General features: G+C 39.2%; 1 protein-coding gene across 14 annotated transcripts in view; it reads left to right on the forward strand.

Moving 5' to 3' along the window:
- The window catches only part of HUWE1 (HECT, UBA and WWE domain containing E3 ubiquitin protein ligase 1), a 171255-nt gene that overhangs the window by 114723 nt on the left and 32362 nt on the right, over positions 1–24170 (forward strand). For all 14 annotated transcript variants that reach the window (XM_047714756.1, XM_047714760.1, XM_047714757.1 and 11 more), the window contains 19 exons: positions 403–594; positions 1938–2154; positions 2564–2686; positions 3840–4077; positions 4466–4696; positions 6203–6325; positions 6830–6925; positions 7248–7517; positions 9189–9341; positions 10858–10985; positions 11207–11288; positions 12074–12250; positions 12709–12868; positions 13157–13515; positions 15784–15979; positions 17849–18016; positions 19139–19284; positions 19707–19773; positions 20861–21075. In XM_047714756.1, the coding sequence (XP_047570712.1) occupies positions 403–594; positions 1938–2154; positions 2564–2686; positions 3840–4077; positions 4466–4696; positions 6203–6325; positions 6830–6925; positions 7248–7517; positions 9189–9341; positions 10858–10985; positions 11207–11288; positions 12074–12250; positions 12709–12868; positions 13157–13515; positions 15784–15979; positions 17849–18016; positions 19139–19284; positions 19707–19773; positions 20861–21075 (3341 nt within the window). The remainder of the gene's footprint in view (positions 1–402; positions 595–1937; positions 2155–2563; positions 2687–3839; positions 4078–4465; positions 4697–6202; positions 6326–6829; positions 6926–7247; positions 7518–9188; positions 9342–10857; positions 10986–11206; positions 11289–12073; positions 12251–12708; positions 12869–13156; positions 13516–15783; positions 15980–17848; positions 18017–19138; positions 19285–19706; positions 19774–20860; positions 21076–24170) is intronic.

The raw sequence follows: 24170 nt of genomic DNA on the forward strand, positions 1-24170 counted from the left end.
CTGTGATGTTTAATTTGAGTTTATTATTGACAAGCCATAAAATATTAACAGGGTATTCACCTTGACAGCATTGGGAGGGGGGCAGGGTATACACTGTAGGCTATGTGAATGGTGCTCCCTATGTCATACAGTGCCTGCAGTTTTGCAAGGTAGCCCTGGGTTAAAACAGTTCATATGCTCTTGCTGGAAGATGTTAGTATTGGCTACTTAGAAGGTCTCAAAGGAGAGGAGCATATCAGTAGTTACATTTTGGTTTGATTTTTCCTTTTCAGATTTAGAAAGTTATGGACATTTAAAGAGTAACAAGCACCATATGTAGCTCTTTCTTGTGACTGTTCAGGACAGGGAACCAGGTAAGTGATGACTCAACATGGTCTTATTGCTCTCCTCTTATGTCTACAGATGGTGAGCAGGATGGAACAGCTGCAAGTATGGATGCTTCTACCCAGGGCTTATTAGAAGGCATTGGGCTTGATGGTGACACACTGGCTCCCATGGAGACAGATGAACCTACTGCTTCAGACTCTAAAGGCAAATCTAAAATCACACCTGCTATGGCTGCCAGAATCAAGCAAATCAAGCCTTTATTGTCAGGTGAGTGATTTTCCTCATTCTACTCCCTTTTCTGGCTTTCAGAGCCTTAACCAGTTTTAGACAAATTCAGTTGGTATGGCTCTGTTGTTTCCTTTAAGGAACTTGTAAACCTTGATGGCTCATTTTCAGGTGGTATCTATATGATAAATAACTGCTAGGGATACAGGGATAAGAGACTGACTTCCTGAAAGTCATGTTTTAAAATTCCTTCCTTGCTACTCATTCTTCAACTACTGCAAATGATTCCTGCTCTTACCATTCCACTGAAATGACTCACCAGTGACCTGTTGCTACGTCCATTGGATACTCTTCAGTCCCCTTCTAACTTGTCTGCAGCATGATAGTCGGCCCATCACCTCAAAATACTCTTCTTGGTTTCTGTGGTATTAAACTCTCCTGCTTTCCTGTTACCTGTTAGGCTACTACACCCAGTTTTCTTTTCCTTTCTCTATACATTAAATATAGCTGGCATATGACTTGGCTGATTCATGTTTTAATAATGTCATTTTGGCAGCTCTATGGAGACATTAACATGATATAAGACTGCATTAAGGATGTTGACTGATCTGTCCTTGTCTTCTTTTGTCCTTTAATGTAATATCAATGTTTGGAGAACGTGTTTTGTACGTTCCTTAATATTTGCCACTTTCTGACACCTTAATGTAGAGGAAGGTGAAGACCTAACTCCTGGGAATCTGGAGCTCTGCCCCAAAGCAAGCAGAAAATGGCCTTTGGTGGGGCACCTGGGTTGCTCAGTTGGTTGAGGGTCTGACTCTTGATTTCAGCTCGAATTGTAAGATCAGTCCCCACATCAGGCTTCTCTATCTCTTTCTGCCCCTTCCCACTCGTACGTGCACACATTCTCTCTATAAATTAATTAATGTTAAGAAAGCCACTTATAAAATTTTTATGCTTTTCCTAGCGGTCTTTTTTCTTTTGGGAATCATATATTCAATGTTGTGATCAAACGATATATATGATAATTCTGTTAACAGTTTTGCTGTTTTTAAAGTATTGTGGGCATTTTAAGTGATTCTATAACCCAGTAGATGTATCATTTGCTCAACTGGTTCATATTGATCTGTTGCTTTTTCTACAAAGGTGATTTTAACACTCTTTAAACAGTGTGTTTATCTTATTTGTCTTTCACATTTGTTATGTATCGAGTTCCAATATACTTCTCTGTCTCCTGCCTTTAAAAGAGGCATTTATTCTCTGTGGAACTTCCTTTTTGGATTATTAAATGTAGAAATAAGTCCAAGTGTTTCCCAGGTGTTGGTTAGTTAAAATGAAACCATTCTGAGCATACTCTCTCATGCCTTATTCTGACTTTTGGTTTCCAGCATCCTCCAGATTAGGCCGAGCGCTTGCTGAACTATTTGGACTCCTTGTTAAACTTTGTGTTGGGTCTCCTGTCCGCCAGAGAAGGAGCCATCATGCTGCCAGCACCACCACAGCACCGACACCTGCTGCTCGATCCACAGCCTCGGCCCTCACTAAGCTCCTCACAAAGGGCTTATCTTGGCAGCCTCCACCATATACACCTACTCCTCGCTTCAGGTGAGTTCTCCTTGAGATACAGAATCTAACTGGTTCCTTTTGTACTTAAATGGAGAGTGAGCCACTGAACTAGAGGACTTGAAAGGTTCCCTGTTAACTCTAGATGTGTAGCCCACATGCAGTTTAATGTACTTCTATTGGTTCTTTTTAGTCTAGAATATAGAGATTTTTAAAGCATTTATGATCAAAGTGTATTTCAGTAACCTTGTATTTTTTAGTAGGTGAGGACTGTCACCTTTTTTGCCTTAGAAATTTTAATAACTAGACTAGCCAGCCACCGACCTGAATTCCAGTCTCTCAGTCACTTTAGTACAATGTTAAATTTTACTCTAGGCAGCTACATGAATTTCCCACCGCTTCTGTGACTGCCTCGGAGAAAGCTAAAATTTTGCTTTTTCCCCCCTTTCAGGCTGACATTCTTCATCTGTTCAGTTGGTTTTACATCCCCAATGCTGTTCGATGAGAGGAAGTATCCCTACCACCTCATGCTGCAGAAATTTCTCTGCTCTGGAGGCCACAATGCTCTTTTTGAGTAAGAATCAAGTTGCTTCACAGAGAAGCATTTCTCGGAGTTTGGTCTTTCTTTGTGCCTTAGCAGCGCACCACTTTCTAAATCACCTGTCCTGTGACCACAGGATACACAAAGATAGCCATTAGTTGTAACTTTCACATTCTGGGAACTAGCCATATTTGTCTCAGTCTTCCTTGGAGGGTGGGATTCAGCCTTTCCTAGAGATGTTTGTAAGAGTCTCTGCTTTTCTTCATCTGGTTTTTAGTGCCAGGTGTACATATTTTTCTAGTAGATTTACTCTTTCCTGTTGTTTCTCTGATTATTTTTCTGCTTCTCTTGGTCTAAAGATTCTAAGCAAAGTTCACTTGTTTCATTGAAGTATAGTTGACATACAGTGTTATATACTTGTTGCAGGTGTACAACATTGTGATTTGACAATTTTGTACATTATGCAGTGCTCATCACAATAAGTGTAGTTACATCTTTTACCATATAAAGTTACTACAATATTATTATCTCTATTCCCTATGCTATACTTTTCATTTCTATGACTTGTTTATTTTATAACTAAGTTTGTACCTCTTAATCCCCTTTACCTATTTCAACCATCCCCCTATCCCCTATGCTCCCCTCTGGTAACAACCATTTTGGGTTTTTTTTGTTTATTCATTTTGGCTTTAAAAAGTAAAGCTAAAAGTGGTAATCATTTTGCATTCTATATGTGTATCAAATCATCACATTGTATACCTTAAACTTATATCTGTTATATGTCAGTAATACCCCAATAAATCTGGAATAAATCCTCCCCTCAAAAAAGATAAAGCTGGGGCGCCTGGGTGGCTCAGTGGGTTAAGCCGCTGCCTTCGGCTCAGGTCATGATCCCAGGTCCTGGGTTCAAGCCCCACATCGGGCTTTCTGCTCAGCGGGGAGCCTGCTTCCTCCTCTCTCTCTGCCTGCCTCTCTGCTTACTTGTGATTTCTCTCTGTCAAATAAATAAATAAAAATCTTTAAAATAAAAAAAAAAGATAAAGCTAATAAATGTTGGACAGATTAGCAGCTGTAACTGCAAGAAGAGAGATGTGTAGTGGCAGTATAGATACTGGGAACCTTCTGAATGCCCCCCATCTAAAGTACTAATATTTTATCTCCATATTCTCTGTTATTTGAATTTTAGAACTTTCAATTGGGCCCTATCAATGGGAGGCAAAGTTCCTGTTGCTGAGGGATTAGAACATTCAGATTTACCTGATGGCACAGGAGAATTCCTAGATGCCTGGCTAATGCTAGTGGAGAAGATGGTGAATCCCACCACGGTGCTTGAATCTCCACACTCACTGCCTGCCAAATTGCCTGGAGGTGTCCAGAACTTCCCACAATTCAGTGCCCTCCGCTTCCTTGTGGTAACTCAGAAAGTGAGTATTAAGCATTCTGAAACCAAGAGGGATTTCTCAAGCTGACTAGTTAGCTCTTCTTTATGTCCTCCTTAATGAAATAACTTGATTCTTGGAGAACCGTTGGATCCTACTCCCAGATAGGGCTGCCTTATAGAAAGGGATAGAGACCACTGGAGAATTCCCTATAGTGTAAATATTTGAACTGTAAACTTGAGATTGATACTTCAGGTTGGATTAAAATGCCCCTTCTCTGTGCTGCTTTAGCCCTCCACAGCACTGACCTAGGGTTTTATCGTTGACACTGACCTTTCAGGGAAAGACTGTCCCATAGGTCTTAGATTTATTCCTCCAGTGGCTTTGAATTGAGACAAAATGATCTTCACACAGCTTTTCAAATGACTTCTAGGCAGCCTTTACTTGCATCAAGAACCTGTGGAACCGGAAACCCCTAAAGGTATATGGCGGGCGAATGGCTGAGTCCATGTTGGCCATCCTATGCCACATTCTCCGAGGAGAACCTGTGATTCGTGAGAGACTGAGCAAAGAGAAGGAGGGATCTCGAGGAGAAGAGGACACAGGGCAAGAGGAAGGTGGCTCCCGTCGGGAACCTCAAGTCAACCAGCAGCAACTGCAACAGGTAGGGTCCTGGGTTCCCACTCCAGGGCCGAGACTTTGCTGCCAATAGAAAACCCACAAACCCACAAGTATATTCTAAGTTCACAGGCCACTAAGTGGGTTGTGGGTTTTCTAATTTACGTGCCACAAAGTACTTGGTCCTCTTAGCCAGAAGATAGCTTTAAATTTGTTCCCTCTTAGCTTTTTTTTTTTTCTCCTGAAAAGCCAAGGTATGGTTTCAGTGCTCCTAACCAGTATAAGATTTGTGTCCTCCCAAGCATGTTGTTTAGTATTAAAACTCTTTTATAGATAGTATAGTATAGTAGCCACTCAGTAGGCTGTGGCTTTCTTGTTCTTTGGAGGCGAACTGTCCTCAGCTACTTTCTGATTTCTCTATAGAGGAAAGGATTAAGGGTATCTCCAACAAGAGCTCTCTGCAACCTTACCTACAGAACTTACTAGTTTTTTCAAATAAATACATAAACCACATTTTGAAAATCGGAATCCAGAAGTGGAGGTGGGGGAGGCATTTATGATCTTGACCTTTCAGTCTCACAGAGCATTTAACCTGGTAATTTATGTGTGTGTGTGTGTATGTTCTTTTTATATCTAGGGTAGTCTTCAAATAATGTCTTCTGCATATACATGCCACATTTTTATTATAACCAATAAATGCTCCCTTTAAGAAAATCTGGAAATACAACAAAATATTTTTAAAGTCATTTATAACAACACACAAGATAGTTTTTCATCACTTAAGTTTTATGCCTAATTTTTACATAATTAACATATAGTATAGAATTGTGCTATCATTAAGAAAATATTTTTTTGTTATTTTATTACTGGATGTTAATTTTCTTATCTGATTTTGTAAAACTGTCGCGTGTAATTTCTTTTTGCGCAGATCTTTCTGTACATCTCATGATTATTTCCTAGTAATAAAATTCTTAGGTCAGTTTCTCAGGCTCTTGTTCTGTTTCCAGTTTGTTTTCCAGAAAAATGGGGCCCAATTTTTGCTTCTATGTGTAAACTCAGTCTTTGGATTACGGTGATCCTATTAATTATAATAACCATCTAGTTCCATTTTCTTAGAGGACAGAATTGAAAATCACCCTGGCTTCCTGCCCCATTGCGTAGCTCTAATGTTCGAATACTGTGGAAGCACCAGATGGAAAGGATTGTTCATTTACCTAACTCTTTGAGCTTAGTTCTCAGTTCATATGAAGTTAGAAAATCTTCTTTCCATCTTGAAAGGGTTTCTGCCCCTTTTTTTAAAGATTTTATTTGTTTATTTGAAAGAGCCATTGAGAGAGAGCGTGAGAGGGTAGAAGGTCAGAGGGAGAAGCAGACTCCCCGTGGAGCTGGGAGACCAATGCAGGACTCAATCCTGGGACTCCGGGACCATGACCGGAGCTAAAGACAGTCACTTAACCAACTGAGCCACCCAGGCGCCTGGTTTCTGCCTTTTTTAAATGCATTTGGATTTCTCTTTTACTGCCATTTCTGAGATCCTGCATTCTTTTTGTAGCTCATGGACATGGGCTTCACAAGGGAACATGCCATGGAGGCCCTGTTGAACACCAGCACCATGGAGCAGGCCACAGAGTACCTTCTAACCCACCCTCCCCCAATCATGGGAGGAGTTGTTCGGGTAAGTTGGCTTGGGGGCTCTAATTTTGTAGGCATTGGTTTGGCTGCTATGTTTTTTCTTCCGTTGTACTTCCCTCATTAGCCTTCTCTTCAAAAACTACTTTTCATTTTCAGACTTCTGCATGTCAATATTTTCATTTTGTGATAACTCTTGGTTCTAGAATATAATCAGAGCAGAAGCTTCCTATCTCCCAGCTGTGCAAATTACTGGACTTTTTTTTTTTTTTGTAGAAGAACTGTTAAATTATCCAGTCAGAAAGCAATAGAAGAAACTCCCTTTTCTGAGCTGCAGAATAAGTGGTCACATTGAAACCCCCCTCCTATGCTTAACTTCATTGTGATTTTCCCTCTCTGTTACTATAATGACCAAATAAGCCTAGTTGGGTTTGACTGTTACAGAGCAACATATGGAGCACCTTCTCCTCTAAAACTTGAGCACAGTATGTCTGATTCCCTGTAAGTTGGTATGTGCTTTGTTGCTGGATTTCCGGTTGTTTCTCTGTAGGATCTGAGTATGTCTGAAGAGGACCAGATGATGAGAGCAATTGCCATGTCTCTGGGACAGGATATCCCAATGGATCAAAGAGCGGAGTCACCTGAGGTAACTAGGAAACATGACATCCAAAAGGGTCTGACACATTAATCTTAGTATTTTTATGGAAAGATAATTGGAGGAATTCATATCTAAAGAAGGACATTCATTCATCCCAATTTTGCCATTACTAATAACACTTACCTCCATCACTGATACACTGTATTGACCTGAGGCTGCTCTCATGAATGATTACCACACCCTGAAGAATGTATCACCTGCTTGAGGAGAAGGTAGTGGGTCTTCAGTATGGTAGGGCAGTGCATTCTTAGAGTGTTCCCTGTTTTTCTTAAACTCTCCCATATGCTATCATTTCCTTCCCCGCCTCCAGGAAGTTGCTTGTCGGAAGGAAGAGGAGGAACGGAAAGCTCGGGAAAAGCAGGAAGAGGAAGAAGCAAAATGTCTAGAGAAGTTCCAGGATGCTGATCCATTGGAACAAGATGAGCTCCACACTTTCACAGATACCATGTTGCCAGGTTGCTTTCACCTTCTTGATGAGCTGCCAGACACAGTGTACCGGGTTTGTGATCTGATCATGACCGCGATCAAACGTAATGGAGCTGACTATCGAGACATGATTCTGAAGCAAGTAGTCAATCAGGTAAGTTCTCCAGGAGCCAGAAAAGGAGAGTGTTATATCCAACTAATGAATCGTTGAACAACTATATCAAAAACTAATGATGTAGTACATGCTGGCTTAATTGAATATAGTTTAAAAGTTTTTTTTAAAAAAGGTGCGTAAAGTGGTTTTTCTGCCGTCATCAAACTCTGATTTTTTTTTAAATGAAACTTTTTTTTGTATGTTATTTGTTTGTTTTGGTTTGTTTTAATCCAATACAGATATATTCTCTTTGAATTCTTTAGATTTGGTAATCTCGCTCTTTCTTGAATGTTCTTGCAAAAAGTGAATAAGCTACTTCATAAAAAATGTCTTTGAAAGGAAGAAACGGGGTTCTCTTTTTCTAGGCATCTCTTCTGAAATTCATCTAAAATGTCCCAAATGTTTCTTACTCTTGAGCCCAGTTAGGTCCCATGGACTAACAGTGAATAAATGTTTCATTTTCCCTCTACTGTGTAACAACCACATCAGCAAAAAAAGTTCTCATCATAATGAATAGCTGTGACATGGTATTTCTGGTATTTGTATTTTTTTAAAACTGTTTTCCTCATTATGAAATTAACATAGACTAATTGTATACATTACTACTATTTTTTTTACTATTCATGGGGGATTTTTTTAAAGATTTTTGTTTATTTAGAGAGAGAATCCATATGAGGAGGAGAGGCAGAAGGAGAGGGCGAGAGAGACAATCTCAAGCAGACTCCACACTGAGCACAGAGCCCGACGCAGGGCTCAGTCTCAGGACCAAAATCAAGAGTCGGATGCTTAACTGACTGAGCCACCCAGGCACCCCTACAATTCATGTTTTTAAATCATTGAAATCTTTTACATATTTTTTGAAGTCAAGAAGCAGAGGAAAAAATCAAAGTGATGTATGGAAGCATAACTTTAGTGTATGGAAATATCACAATAGTAAAAGGCCGGGGCGCCTGGGTGGCTCAGTGGGTTAAAGCCTCTGCCTTCGGCTCAGGTCATGGTCCCAGGGAGCCTGCTTCCCCCTCTCTTCTCTGCCTGCCTCTCTGCCTACTTGTATCTCTGTCAAATGAATAAATAAAATCTTTAAAAAAAAAAAAAAAGTAAAAGGCAAACTGGATAAACCTTTTTTTCTACACAAGATAAGACCCAGGTTTAGTTATCTTTATATAAAGAGCTTACAGAAATGATTTTAAGAAAACTAAAACTTAGAAAAGAGCAATTATGTCAGATTTATAAGAAATTTAACATGCAAATTAAAGCAAGACCAACATTTCTAACATTCTGGTTTATTTTTGTTCTTAATGATAATTCTGGGACAGATGTAGTAAAAGATTACTGGTGGAAGTGTAAGTTGGTAGAAGCTTTGTGGTGTTGACTATTAGAAATTTATTCTCCCTAGAAATTTTTTAAATATTAATTTCCTTTAACTTGCTAGCTTCTTAGCTTCGTGAAATCTAGCCTAAGAAAATCATCTTTTAGAGGTGCTCCTTTCGTAGCATACATCTTTGGATACAGACACTAAGTCCATATAGTAAATGTTTTACTATTTACTCACCCTCCTTTAGCAAATGTGTTGGGGATAGAGGGAGTATTTTACAAGGTTGAGAATGTTTTGACAAACCTTATTATATTCTGTCTACAGTTACCTGACTTGGCCACTTTCTGCTTTTATAGGTATGGGAAGCTGCTGATGTATTGATCAAAGCTGCTCTTCCCCTGACAACAAGTGACACAAAAACTGTGTCAGAGTGGATCAGTCAGATGGCCACCCTGCCCCAGGCCTCCAATTTGGCTACTAGAATCTTGCTTTTAACACTGCTTTTTGAGGTAAGATTTAGATTTTTTTGGTTCCTGTGATTAAAGAATTATAACACATGTACCATTTGAGACCTTGAAGATAGTGGAAATATAAGGCATGATCTCTGCATTTCATGAGCCCACAGTTTCTGATAGGCTGTAAGACATGTAATTAAGTACAAAATGCAGTGATTTGTGCCACATAAATAACATACAGAATTTTCTCTGAGTTCAGGAGGAGGGCTAATACATCACTTCTGGATATAATGAGGAAAAGGCTTCTCAGAACAAGTATTAATTAATTGTGTCATAGAGGATTTGGGGGAGTGGTAGTTAAAAGGTTTTTAGAATGACCATCATAGTATAGTTATGGAATAATTTGGGCCTCTCTGAAGAAACTTAACTGGCAGCCGAAGAGTGGGATCGGGTGTGGAAATTGGATAAAAAGCATCAGAAATAATCTGGTTCTTCCTCATACCTGGTCAGTCACCAGATTATTTTAGGCAAGAGAGTGGTTTGGCCGGGACATGTTCTTTTTCCAGCCAATACAAGAATTAGGAGGCAGCTGACCTTGAACAAGTGACTCTTCATTTGTAGCTCATGTTTAATAGTAAAGCCTAAACTTAATTGAGTAATTCCTTTACAACTGCTGAGGAGATTAAGTCCAATATATGTCATATTGTGTGTCTACTGTCTTGACTTTCCTTTATGATGGAAGTGGTGATTCTTACTATGGCACTTGTGAACGGATACTTCTGGGAAAGATTGCAAAGTACTGATTGTTGGGGTCCCCAGTAACATAATATGGAGAGAAATCACTTATAAATCCCCTCCCTTTTAAAAATCAGAGGACTGGTCTTATATTTTCTTGTAATCCTTTTCCTGTGCATTTAAACAATTAGACTGGACACTTTTGTATCCTGTAGTCTCAGTATTATATTATGAATGTTTTCCCAAGCCATGTATACATTCCATCTTTGGGATGTCCCCTAGTTTACTTAAATAATTGCCTGTTGTTGGACATTTAAATTTCTTCTAGTGCAACGCCTATAAAGGAACTACTGTAGTGTAGGCCCTATAGGGGAACTGTACTAATCATTGCTGCATTTAATTACTCCATCTTCTTGGAAAGAATGTAAAGGTTCTCTATAACAGAAGCTTTTTAACTTCAACATAATTAAGACTGTGTAACCTAGATGACAGTCTTTAATGATATCAATGATACTAATAACAGCTTCTGTATTAAGTATATGCTGATGTACCAGGCACTGTGTTGGGCATTAGAGAGAGTGAGCAAACGTACACACACACTTCATTTAATCACCATAATTAACATTGGAGGTAGAAATAATTATTTCCTGTGACCCCTGAAGGTCTAGACACTGAAGGCCTAGAGAATTTAAGTAACTCCTCTCAGATCACACAGCTGGTTGGTGGTGGAGGTGGAATTTGAATTCATCCAGTTCTCTTAATCTTCTTCCTGTACTGTGCTAATCCTTAATACTGAATAGAAGTTGGGATTTATGTTTTTTCTTTGATCAATTAGGAGTTGAAGCTACCTTGTGCCTGGGTGGTTGAATCAAGTGGCATCCTCAACGTCCTAATCAAACTCTTGGAAGTAGTTCAGCCCTGCCTACAGGCTGCAAAGGAGCAAAAGGAGGTCCAGACCCCAAAGTGAGTGACTTTTATCTCACCTGGTTTCACTTCTGTTCCCCTTACACTTGGGCCCTAAAGTGTAGGGCCTGAATCAGGCACTTTGCTAGAGCATATATAGGACAAATCTTGAGTACTTCCTGTGGTTTGAAAATAGTTGAGGTCCCTAATGTGAAATCAAGTAAGTTTTCCTGTATTATGCAAGTTTCTGGCTTTCCTAGAGTAAATCATTTCTTTTTTAGGTGGATCACCCCAGTGTTGCTCCTGATAGATTTCTATGAAAAGACAGCCATCTCCTCTAAAAGAAGAGCCCAGATGACTAAGGTATATAATACATGGTTGGTAAAACTACTTAGCTTCTCGAGGCAAGACTAGACCAGGAGAGAATATGGGAGAGTGGTAAAGAATCAGGAGAAAGCTCCCTGATTAAGACATAAATCTCTTAAGGAATCAGAGTAATTCTAGATTTCTCTTCTGCATGGTTAGTTAGAATTATTTTTCTATGGGGCTGCTTGCAAAAGGACCCAAAAACTACCCTGGAAGTAAATATTAAAGGAGTGTGCTATCTCCAAAGGAAAGGGGAGTAGCTTTTATACAGCAATTCCTTCAAAAGCCAAATGCTCTTTTTAAAATAAAAAAAAAAGATTTTATTTATTATTTATTATTTTTTTAAGAGAGGGTCAGAGAGAGACTCTTAAGCAGACCAAGAGTCAGACACTTAACCGACTAAACCACCAGGTGCCCCAAGCCACGTGGATCTTTGTATGAAAACTATATATGTCACGTTATCTCAGTGCCTTCTCAGAAACAGAAATTTTTGTTCCTGCCCATCCAGAAAGTTTCCTATTTGTAGAAAAACAATTGGAAACAAAAGGAAAGCTGAGAATTGCAAGACAAAGGTATAGAGGGTTTTGTGCCACTGAAGGGGCTTAGGAACTTGAGGGTTAATGCATACAAAAATTTCTCTCTTGGCTCTCAAAATTTCATTATATGTTGGGTGTTATTTCTTTTTCCTGTGTTAGCTTTAGCAGTGAACAGATGAAGTTACTATTTCTTTTAACAATGAACCTTGTAGGAAATACAGTTAAACTTTGTGTTCTTATATTTAGTATCTACAGTCCAACAACAACAACTGGCGCTGGTTTGATGACCGCTCTGGGCGTTGGTGTAGTTACAGTGCAAGCAACAACAGCACAATTGATTCTGCCTGGAAATCTGGAGAGACAAGTGTGCGTTTCACTGCAGGCCGAAGAAGATACACAGTCCAGTTCACTACAATGGTGCAGGTACATGCTTACTCAGTGCCATAAACTTTTACTGAAATGAGGGGAAGGTACTGGGTGTGCTTTTTGGCTTGCTTCTTCCTGAACCAGCAGTCCTCACGTGTTCTAAGAAGCACTGTTACCACTACTAAATTGGGTGTAATTTACAGAGAATGGAGTCTTCCTAAAGTCATTAGTGAGACCATGAGTCAGTCTGTGGCAGTTTGATACTGTCCCATCCAGAAATGATTTTAAGTGTTAGTGATGGTATCTGCTCTGTTGGAAAGTTTCCAGTTTGTTATATGGCCTTATGTATGCTACTTTCCTTCTGGGGACCTTAGGCTTTTTCTCTCTGTAAATGATAGGGATGGGAAAATTGCCAGGGTTCCTTCCTATTACAGGATTTTGCCTGGGAGTTCCAAAACCCCTCTTACAGTTGTTTTTTTTTTGTAGAGATATTCTTTGTCTCCTTGAAATTCTAGGTTAATGAAGAAACAGGGAACCGGCGCCCTGTGATGTTGACTCTCCTGAGAGTACCACGACTGAATAAAAACTCGAAAAATAGCAACGGACAGGAGCTAGAGAAGACACTGGAAGAAAGCAAAGAAATGGATATCAAACGTAAAGAAAATAAAGCCAATGGTATGGACTTTTAGTTTTGAGTCTTTCAGGATATGTTATATAAAGCTTAGCGTGTCTTTATGGCTTAAATTTTGGCCAGCTTCATCATGAGTGATTTTCTTATCCATCAGATTGTTTGATGACTTAAAGATCAACAGTCCTTTTTATATGCCCTTTCATCTGGTCTTGGAATTGGTGTTTTGTATGTTTCTCTTAATAAGGACCCAGGTGCTTGACCTGGCTCTGAGGGAGAGATGGAGGAGGAAATGTCAAGTTAAACTGTCTGAACTCTTACTTTCTTATTTGTAGATACTCCTTTGGCCCTAGAAAGTACAAATACTGAAAAGGAGACAAGCCTGGAAGAAACAAAAATTGGGGAGATCCTAATACAAGGCCTGACAGAGGATATGGTGACTGTTTTAATCCGGGCCTGCGTGAGCATGCTAGGAGTCCCTGTGGACCCAGACACTTTGCATGCCACCCTTCGCCTCTGTCTGAGGCTCACCCGAGACCACAAATATGCCATGATGTTTGCGGAGCTGAAGAGTACCCGCATGATCTTGAATTTGACCCAGAGCTCAGGCTTCAATGGGTTTACTCCCCTGGTCACCCTTCTCTTAAGACACATCATTGAGGACCCCTGTACCCTCCGTCATACCATGGAAAAGGTGAGTCTTTGTGGTGGCAGAAGCTCTTTTAGCTCTATATCAAACCTTTGTTCTCCTTGGTCTCAGAACAGATATATTTCTGGTTCTTCATAAGATATATATATAGTTAAATACATAGACTATGTGCTTTGTCTGGCAAACTTTACCAAATATGTGATCTGGTGCTTGCTTAGGTATGGTAGATTGTCCCATTGGATGACATTTTTTAAAAAGTAGAACATAACATTTTCTATCCTTAAATTTACTATAGTTAATAAATCTTGCCTGTAAAGTTCTCTCTGGCAATATATATAGGTTTTTCAAACCAAAAACTGTTCATGAGGGAATGGGATACCTTCTGCCAAGTTCGTGTCTTAATTACATTATAGGAGTATTGATCATGTGTTCACCTATGAGCCTATTTTCCAAACACTGTATTTTGGGGTTGTAAAAGTAGTAAAGTTTTGGGAATACTTAATGATATACCAGACATTTTAATAAGCTCCTTACAGATACCCATTGTGCAATCAGAAAACTGAGGCATATATGTTCATTTTAGGAAACATATAAAGCAGTGGAAGAAATGACAAAACAATTAGAAAAAATGAAAGTATTTTTAACAACAACATTAAGAAAGCGGAAACATAGGGAAGACAAATGTCTTATTTCCTCCTCCTAATTCTTTGTCAGCAGTCATCATGTGAATGTTACTGGACTTCCATTTTTTTCTTTTGGGACACTGATTACCACATTTATAAGTAGTGCTGCAGTATGTATTTTTGTGCATAGCTTTGTTGCATTTAGCTTTGTTTTTCTTAGGGATTCCTAGAAATCAGGTCAAAATGTATAAATATTTTTTAACTTGCCAGAAAAGGGGTACCACTTTATACTTACACATGTGTATGAGTATACATCTCAAATTCTTTAATTCTTTAACCAGCCTTTTTAAATTTCATCTGATGTGAGCAAAATCAAAAGAAAGAATGCTATTAAAAGCTGCATATACATTATTCCAAGGGCAAGAGAAAGCCTAAGAGGGAAGGAACAGCTATATACAGATAGAATTCTGACTTAAAAACAAATTGTTTAAAGTTCATACACCTTAAAAAATGCTAGGAAAAAAAATCAGGTTCTTGTTGGATAAGAGAACTTTTCTAAGCTTAATTGTATTGGGGGGGGGGTAAGGAGCAAAGGAAGATCCAGTGGCAGTTTTAACATATCAAATTGGCAAAATGTAAATGCTTGATAATAACCATTGCAGGTGTGGGTGTGGACAACCAGGCATACTCTTACTTTTGGTAGGAGTGGAAATTAGTGCAGCCACATTGGAGGGCAATTTGGTACTGTCAGTTTAAGATATCCTTTGACCTAGAAAGTCTGTGGCTAAGAATTTATTTGATAGTTTAAGTATGCTGAGGTAAATATAGATTGTTCACTGTAGAATGGTTGTAATAACAAGAAATGAGATCAGATGTCCAGCAGAGGACTGGATAAATTATAGCACGTTCTTTATAGTGAAATTACACTTTTTGTATTTAAAAAAATGAGAGTTCATTATTGTAGCCTTACAGGCAAGATAAAGGGGTTAATAAGTTAAACTTAAAGAGCATGACTGATTTGGTAAGAAAAGCATTAAGATTCCAAAAGATGTTTGTGAACAGTTGACAAAGGAATAAATAATGGAAAATACAGTGGAGTTATTTTCCTTATTCTTTCCTGTATTTTCTATTGATTGATGAGTCCTTTTATAAGAAGACGAAAAGTATAATGATGTGTAAGCCCTGTACTATCAGAGCAAGTGGTCTGTAAATAGTTTGATATTTCCTGTGGCTATCTGAGACTGATGATTGAGACGTAAAGAAAACGTCTAATTTTGTTCTTAAACACCAAGATATCAGTATTGCATATTTTTAGAGTTTGAACCATTCTGGCTTAAAATTGGGACAGCATTTGGGAAGGCTAGGAGCTGGCACTTACATATGAGAGCTATAATTTATATGGATGATCAGTGGTCTAGATATATTTTCCAATTTTTATGAAGATCACATGCCATCTGGTGTAATAATTGATAGTTCTGGGATATGCTGAATACTGTAACTTTTTTTATAATCAGGAAGGAGTGGGACTTAAAAGACCAAGTGCATCTTTTCTCAAAAATCTAAAGCTGTCATCTACTGTCTTGAGGCAGAGTGTGGATAGTATTTTAAAAACCTTGGTAACTCTTCCTTGAATGCAATTGTATTTTTGAAAAGTGGTCTTATCAGCAGTGTTTCTTCTTCTCTTTAAAAGGTGGTTCGCTCAGCAGCTACAAGTGGAGCTGGTAGCACTACCTCTGGTGTTGTATCTGGCAGCCTTGGTTCTCGGGAGATCAACTACATCCTTCGTGTCCTTGGGCCAGCTGCATGCCGCAATCCAGACATTTTCACAGAAGTAGCCAACTGCTGTATCCGCATTGCCCTTCCAGCCCCTCGAGGGTCAGGAACTGGTGAGTTTCCCCTTCCCCTGCCCTTTGAGATATTGAAGTCTATGGCCTCGTATAACCCCAGAGATTTTCTGTGAAGAGACCTGTAACTTGGAAAGCCTCTTTGGTAGGCAAGGGTTGGGACATTGACTGATTGGTCATGTGGGCCAATTCAGAGGTACTTCAGTAGCTTCTTACTTGCCCTCTCATAATCCCTGCCAGAGAAAGCAAGGTCTCATTCAGTTTAGTCCTTGCCTTCAAAGAATTTGTCTTGGTGTGACAACAGAGCTTCTATACACTGTGAATGGTTTACAGAGAGAGTGGTAATTGACGGACAGGTAGACATGTGATGACTCACCTGATGGAGTAGGGAGTACGCAGTATCAGTGTGTTCTTGCTCAAAATGTCCAACCTAGGGGCGCCTGGGTGGCTCAGTGGGTTAAGCCGCTGCCTTCAGCTCAGGTCATGATCTCAGGGTCCTGGGATCGAGTCCCGCATCGGGCTCTGCTCAGCAGGGAGCCTGCTTCCTCCTGTCTCTCTGCCTGCCTCTCTGCCTGCTTGTGATCTCTCTCTGTCAAATAAATAAATAAAATCTTTTAAAAAAAATGTCCAACCTATATTTAATTACGAGGAAACAACTAAATGCAAATTGTGAAATATTCTATAAGGCAGACAGCCTAGACTCTTCAAAAGTATTAATGTTCTGTTAATGTTCTAAAGGGGAAAAAATGTAAGGTTACCCTAGGTGGTAAAAGGAAACTAGAACTACCGACCTTGATGGGATTCTGGACCCAATAAAGAGATTGAGAGAAATTTGAATACTGATTATGTATAGTCAGATAATTATATCTTTGTTAAATGTCTTGGGTGTTATGATGGTATTGTGGTTATGTAGGAAAATATCCCCGATCTTAAGTGCAGGTAAATATATTTATGGGTAGACAAATGTTGATTCTAGATTAAAAGTATGGGTATTATTTATCCTAACCTTTAAACTTTTCTGTAGGGTTGTGGGTTTTCTTTTTAAAATTGGGGCGCTTGGGTGGCTCAGTGGGTTAAAGCCGCTGCCTTCGGCTCAGGTCATGATCCCAGGGTCCTGGGATCGAGCCCCGCATCGGGCTCTCTGCTCGGCAGGGAGCCTGCTTCCCTTCCTCTCTCTCTGCCTGCCTCTCTGCCTACTTGTGATCTCTGTCTGTCAAATAAATAAATAAATAAATCTTAAAAAATAAATAAATAAAATAAAATAAAAGGTAGATTGGGAAGGGAACTCTTTTATCTTGGGAGCCTCAGATATGTACCTGGCTCTCTGTGCTGAGCATTTCTCATGTGTGATCTCATTTAAACCTCAAATTTTAGGAATTAAAAAAATTTTTAAAAATTAAGGTTTGTTTAAGTAATTTGGCCGTTATCCTCTAACAGAAGTAGATTTCAGAACGAAGTCTCCCCAATTACAAAGACTGTATTTTTTTTTTCCTTAAAGATTTATTTGTTTGTTCATTTGCATGGCGGGGGTGGGAGGTGGTGCCGAGAAGCAGATTGCCAGCTGAGCATGGAGCCTGATTATGTGAGGCTCAATCTCATGACCCTGAGATCATGACCTGAGCTAAAATCAAGAATCAGACACTTAACCGACTGAGCCATCCAGGCGCCAGGCAAAAGGCGTACTTTTTTGCCTGTATTCTATTTACTATTTGGTACTGCTCTAATAAACCCTGTGGGATTTAGAGAAAGTAAGAGCCAGATTTTCTAGTAGGCTACTTGAACATTGTTTGTAAATGGCCACCTGTCCCAAGCTTACAGGTTATACAAGCCCCCTTCTGAGTCTTTATCCCCAACCAAGGTTAGGTACTGGTTCACTATTGACTGATTTTTCTCTGTCTCACTTTGGCTTAGCTTCAGATGATGAATTTGAGAATCTTAGAATTAAAGGTCCTAATGCTGTACAGCTGGTAAAGACAACCCCTTTGAAGCCCTCGCCCCTGCCTGTCATTCCTGATACTATCAAGGAGGTGATATATGATATGCTGAATGCCCTGGCTGCATACCATGCTCCAGAGGAAGGTATGTAGCTACTGTACCTCAGAAGTCTGGGCAGTTTGCCTGGATATTTCAACCAGCTTAGTCTTAATGAGCACTCACTATGTGCCCATGTACTGGGAATCAAGATGAATAAAACATGATGTCCTTTTCTGAAAAAACTAGTGGTCATACATTATGACAGATGGCAAAGTAGTGGTGAATCCTAGAGCAAGGCACCTGACTTGGTGAGGGTTGGGGCCTGTAGGAAAGTTTCTTAGAACAGGTGGTTTCTAAAGTAAGTCTTAAATTATCATTTAAGAGGAGATGAGGAGAATGCTGACATATGAGAGTCCATCCCATACAGAGGAAAGAATAAAAAAAGATTAAAGAGGAGATAGTATCTTGTGGACAGAAAAATAAATACCAAGGAGTCTCTAATATTTTCATTCTCAGAAACAAAAACATCTTTATCTCCCAAAAAACTGGGATCAGTATTAGAAGGTATAGTTAGGCTTCCTGACCTTTGAGAGCACCATCACAATCCACCTTTATTCCTAGCTAAGGTGCTGCTTGTAAGTACTGGGAAAATCATGAATGAATTCCTAGGAACCTCAGCTTTCATTCCAGTCATATCATTCTGGATTTTATTTGGGACATATTTCTTTGATAGGTCTCACAGAATTGCCAAAAATTGATGAATATAGTCTTTACTAAGTCAAAAAAATCTGAGTCTTTGATGCTTTTCATCCATTTAGCACTCTGATCTGTAAAGAGCTCCTTGTTTCTTCTACAACCATAGAACCTTTACTCCACCTCATATCTTCCCCCACCCCAAAATATAATTTAGCTATATAGCCAGGGCAACCATTTATTGACCTCCATTACATTAGGCATAATACTGGCTATGTTCATTTAAGCTCAGTGACAGCTGAGGAAAGTTGAACAGACCAAGTAGATTGCCTGTGGTCACAAAACTAGTTAGTGAAAGACTGAGCTTTTCATCCATGCTCTTTTGGTTATACTACATTTCTCCTCTTAAGTGAAAGCCTGGCAATATCACCGTATAAATAGTCACAGTAAGTAGGGGTGAAATTGACCAAGCTGCCAAATAGGCATTGACATTGCACAGTTACAGATGAGTTTTGTTTTTGTTTGCTTTTCTAGCAGAGAAATCTGACCCTAAACCTGGGGGTATGACCCAAGAGGTTGGCCAACTCCTACAAGACATGGGTGATGATGTATACCAGCAGTACCGGTCACTTACTCGTCAGAGCAGTGACTTTGATACACAGTCAGGTTTTTCCATTAATGTAAGTCAATTCCAACCTCCTATTTCCTTTTCCCTTTCCAATACCTATGTGTTCTCCATATTTAGGGTTATGCTAGGGAAATTTCAAAGTTACTGATTTTGATATACCTGTCAATTATCTGTTGACTAAAAATAAAGATAAATTTAGGGTGTCCCTGGGATTTGTCTCTGTTTGGATTGGAAACATTTCCTTAAATTCATTTTTCATTCTCATTTTTCCCTGTCCATGCTCCCCAATCTCCCAGTCACTGTTTATAATGATTGCGTCCCACAGATTATAGTATATAGCAGGTAAAGGTGGTTAAAAGATCAGCCAAAGAGAATCCGTAGCATTTACAATGAGTACCCTGGGAAGGGATCCTACCATTTAGGGATAATTGTCTTTGAAATTAATAATGGCTCATGAATATTCTTCTTCCGTAGAGTCAGGTCTTTGCTGCAGATGGTGCCTCCACTGAGACTTCCACATCTGGGACATCCCAAGGAGAAGGTAATGGTTTATTTTCTCTTGTTCTTATTTCTAGAGAGGACAAAGAAATTGGGTTGGGTGTCTTGGGCAGGAGGTATGGGAATATAGGCATAATTGTCACATTTACTTACCTAAGTGAACTTTTCCCAAGGGTGAGCTCAGTGTTCTGTAAATAAAGGTATCTATATGTTAAAATTAATAAAACTGACATAACCAAGTAATGGTTGCTATGGTACGATCCTTTAGAGCTACTCTTTTTTTTTTTTTTTTTAAAGATTTTATTTATTTATTTGACAGACAGAGATCACAAATAGGCAGAGAGGCAGGCAGAGAGAGAGGAAGGGAAGCAGGCTCCCTGCCGAGCAGAGAGCCCGATGCGGGGCTCGATCCCAGGACCCTGGGATCATGACCTGAGCCGAAGGCAGCGGCTTTAACCCACTGAGCCACCCAGGCGCCCCCTAGAGCTACTCTTGAAACCACCCCATATATTTCTTTTGTTGGCTTTCATGCTGGCTTAGAGAGCTTCGGTGCCAATGACACAATTCTAGCTCTAAGGTTTATGTGGTGGATTCTTGCCTTCTAGCAGTGTCATGTGAAAGCAGTTTTAAGGATGCCTTCCAAGAGCTGCTGCTCCTTGGATAGAGAAGATCTTTGAGATCTAAGCAAGGAGACATTGTACTTGATATAACGGCTGGGATAAAATATAGAGGGCATGTGATTAATAGCATCTCAGTATTCCTGGATGAGACAGGAAAGCATTTATAGAGGAGATCAGCTTTTGAGCTAAGCTAGATAAGTAAATATGTGCCAGGGAGACATGTGGGAAGGAAAAGGTAAAAGGGTGTATAAGGCATCTTTGGAGTATACAGTATTTCTAGAGCATAAAATTATGTGTAAAAGAAGGGGAGTGACAGAAGATATGTGAATAGCCTTCCTGCTGTACCTGTCATCTTCGCTATCTGTCCTTCCGCTGCATTGTGAGGGGGACTTTCAGTTTGTACCATTGTCCTAAAGTGGAGGAGGAGGAGTATTCTCCTTGCACTTGAGACTTGATGTTTGCCAATATTTCAGCGTGAAATTGAACCAGAGTTTGGCTCTTTCTCAACAGCATCAACTCCAGAGGAGTCTCGGGATGGGAAGAAAGATAAAGAAGGGGACCGGGCCTCTGAGGAAGGCAAGCAGAAAGGCAAAGGCAGCAAACCTTTAATGCCCACCTCCACTATTCTTCGTCTTCTGGCAGAGTTGGTGAGGTCCTATGTTGGTATTGCTACCCTGATTGCCAACTACAGCTACACTGTGGGCCAGTCTGAGCTGATTAAAGAGGTAATATTTCCAGTATGTCTAAGGCTTTATACTGTTATCATTTGGATACAGATGTGTCAGACTCTTTGCTAGGAACCTATGCATGCTAGCCCAGTGTTGCAAGGCAGAGGCCTCTTAAGATACAATGAAGAAGTTAGGTATTTTCCAGTGATGTGGTGCTATCAGGCTCATTACAGGGAGTGAGTTGGTGCCATTTGTTATTTGTTTTGTAGAAAACTACTTGGTCTGCAGTATGGCAGCTACAAAAGGCAAGGTTTGGAGTCAGACCAGTTAAGAATCTGATCTAGATAGCAATCTAGGTAATACAGCATCTTGATGAAGTTGCAGGAAAAAATAGGTGAGTTGAAGAGATATTTTAAAGGTAGAAATGGATAAGAATTGGAAGAAAACAAAATCAAGGACTTGATGTTTTATGATTTTCCATTCCTTTTTATGTTAGTAGAAGAAAATGGTTTGAAGAGAAAAGGTAGAATTCAGAAGGTTTGAAGAGAAAGGTATCTGTGGTTTGTCTGCATAAGGGTGTCTAGGGGACTGTAGAATAAGCCAAATAAACAAGAATATGGGTGTTTATCTTCCAGATGTACTCAGCACCTGTGCTAAGACACCTGATGTGGTTAATAGTATTGGTAATATGGAATATAAGGAAAGTCTAGATATCTGTCAGAGCTTGGAGAAAAAATGAAGTCATATTTTGTATGTCCTGATACGGAATTATCTTTAAGTTATTTTTCAAGTGAGAGGGCACTCTAAGAAACTAGATTATGTTCCCATATATGTAAAAGGGGTGCCCAGGGAATTTTTTTTCATAAAGTGGATCTTGTTTTGGGTTGTCATATTGTAACTTTATGGTTAGTAAGTAGTAAAAGGTTTTGAGAGTAGAATGGGGACATTAATGTTGCAGGCAAAGAATAAGAAAGCAGCTGCCATTTTTTTAAGCTATTTTGGCTTTAATCCAAGTTTTTAAAATAGATACAAAGATACACAGTTCCTGAATAATTCATCAATTTTTCTTGGGTGACCATTACCCAAATTAAAATGTTACAAATTCCATAAAAGCTTACCCCTTCATGCCTTTGTACATTTCCCCCTCCCCTTTAAGCTTCTATAAGGTCACCATTATCTTGAGTTCTGTTGCCACAGGTTAGTTTTGCAACTTTGTATAAATGGAATCTTAAAGTACATACTCCTTTGTGTCTGGATTATTTTTTGTTTAATGTGTTCGCAAAATTGATTTTTCTGTGTGGTTGTAGTTTATTTGCTATATAGAGTTCCCTTGTGTAAATGTAACACAATCTTATCCATTCCAGTGCTGAGAGACAATTGGGTGGTTTTCCATTTAGAGGTATTAAAAGTAGTGTTGGCTACAGTTCATTCTTATACATGTCTTGGTGAACATACACAGTTGGCCCTTGAACAACACACGAGTGTTAAGGGTGCCAACACACCCTTCCCCCACTCCATGTATTCAGTTGAAAATCCGCATATAACTTTTGACTCCTCAGAAACTTTACTGGTAGCCTTACAGAAGCCTTACCCAATATCATAAACAGTCAATTAACACATACTTTGCATGGCTATATGTATTAGAGAAAAGAAAATATGATTAAGAAAATCATAGGAAGAGGGGCGCCTGGGTGGCTCAGTGGGTTAAGCCGCTGCCTTCGGCTCAGGTCATGATCTCAGGGTCCTGGGATCGAGCCCCACATCGGGCTCTCTGCTCAGCAGGGAGCCTGCTTCCTCCTCTCTCTCTGCCTGCCTCTCTGCCTGCTTGTGATCTCTCTGTCAAATAAATAAATAAAATCTTTAAAAAAAAAAAAAAGAAATCATAGGAAGAAATATATTTACAGTATAGTACTTTATAAAAAAAAAAAAGGTGCATATAAGTGGGCCCACACAGTTCAAACCCGTGTTGTTCAAGGATCAAACTGTACAAGTGTTTCTGTTAGGTGATATATGCCTAGAAACAGAATTGCTAGTCTCTTTAGCTTTAGCAAATGGTGCCAAAAGTTTCCAGAGTTGTTGTGTCAATTTATATTATCACCAAGCATGGCATATGGGAGTTCAGGTTGTTTCACCTCCTTGCCAACACTTGGTATTTTTCTCATTTTTCATTTTAGCTGATCTAGCGGATTTGTAGTGGTATTGCATTGTGGTTAAAATATCCTTGTCTTTATTGGCCATTTGGATATTCTCCGGTGATGTGTCCAAGTCTTGTATTCTTATTCTCTATTGAATTCTTCACATATCCTGGTTATAAGTATTTTTGTGGAGTTACGTGTATTAAACATACATTAGGCATTTTATTTGAAAGTTTTTAATCATTATGCCAGTTGTAGTTACTCGTGGAATAAGACATTTAATTGTAAATTTATTAAGCGTGTTTTTAATACATGTCACGTGACCTTGTAGTACTGGGTACTCCTAGGTGCTTTACAAATGCTATAATGCTATTGATGATCCTTCCCTCAGGACTGAAAGGTGATTGGTATTGCTACCCTTAACAGAGAAGTAGAGAAGGCTCAGAAAGGTTAGCTTGCTCAAGGTCAGCTGCAGAGTAGCAGGATTATTATTGGAACCCAGGTCTCTGATTACAAATCCAAGTCTCTTTACTGCATCACACTGCTTTCCCAAATTGCAAAGCTTTTTTTTTCCAGTTTTTAGTAATAATGTCACATATTTATACAATTTTGTATTTTATTCACTACTGGGAATTTTTTATTTCTAATAAGTTCCATCTTAACTAGGCTACCTTATTTAATTATCCAGACTTTAGAATTCTTCAGTCCTTTTTTTTTTATTGAGGCATATTTTACATAAAATTAAGCATTTAAGTGTATAGTTGAGTTGCATTTAGTACATTAAGTGTTGTGCAACCATCCTCTTTCTAATTCTGAAATCGTTTATGTATTTTGATCCAAAATCTGCTTGAATGACAGCAGAACTTTAAGTTCCTTTCTAATATAAGGAATTACCAGGGCAGAAATGATTGTTAGAAAGAAGGAACAAGTCTCAGTTTCCTTCCCTTGTTGGACCTTTTTTGCTATTTTATGTAACTCTTCATTAAATATGTTTGCATATCCATATCTGTGACTACT

This window comes from Lutra lutra, chromosome X, assembly GCF_902655055.1.
Source record: "Lutra lutra chromosome X, mLutLut1.2, whole genome shotgun sequence".
Classification (NCBI taxonomy): Eukaryota; Metazoa; Chordata; class Mammalia; order Carnivora; family Mustelidae; genus Lutra; species Lutra lutra.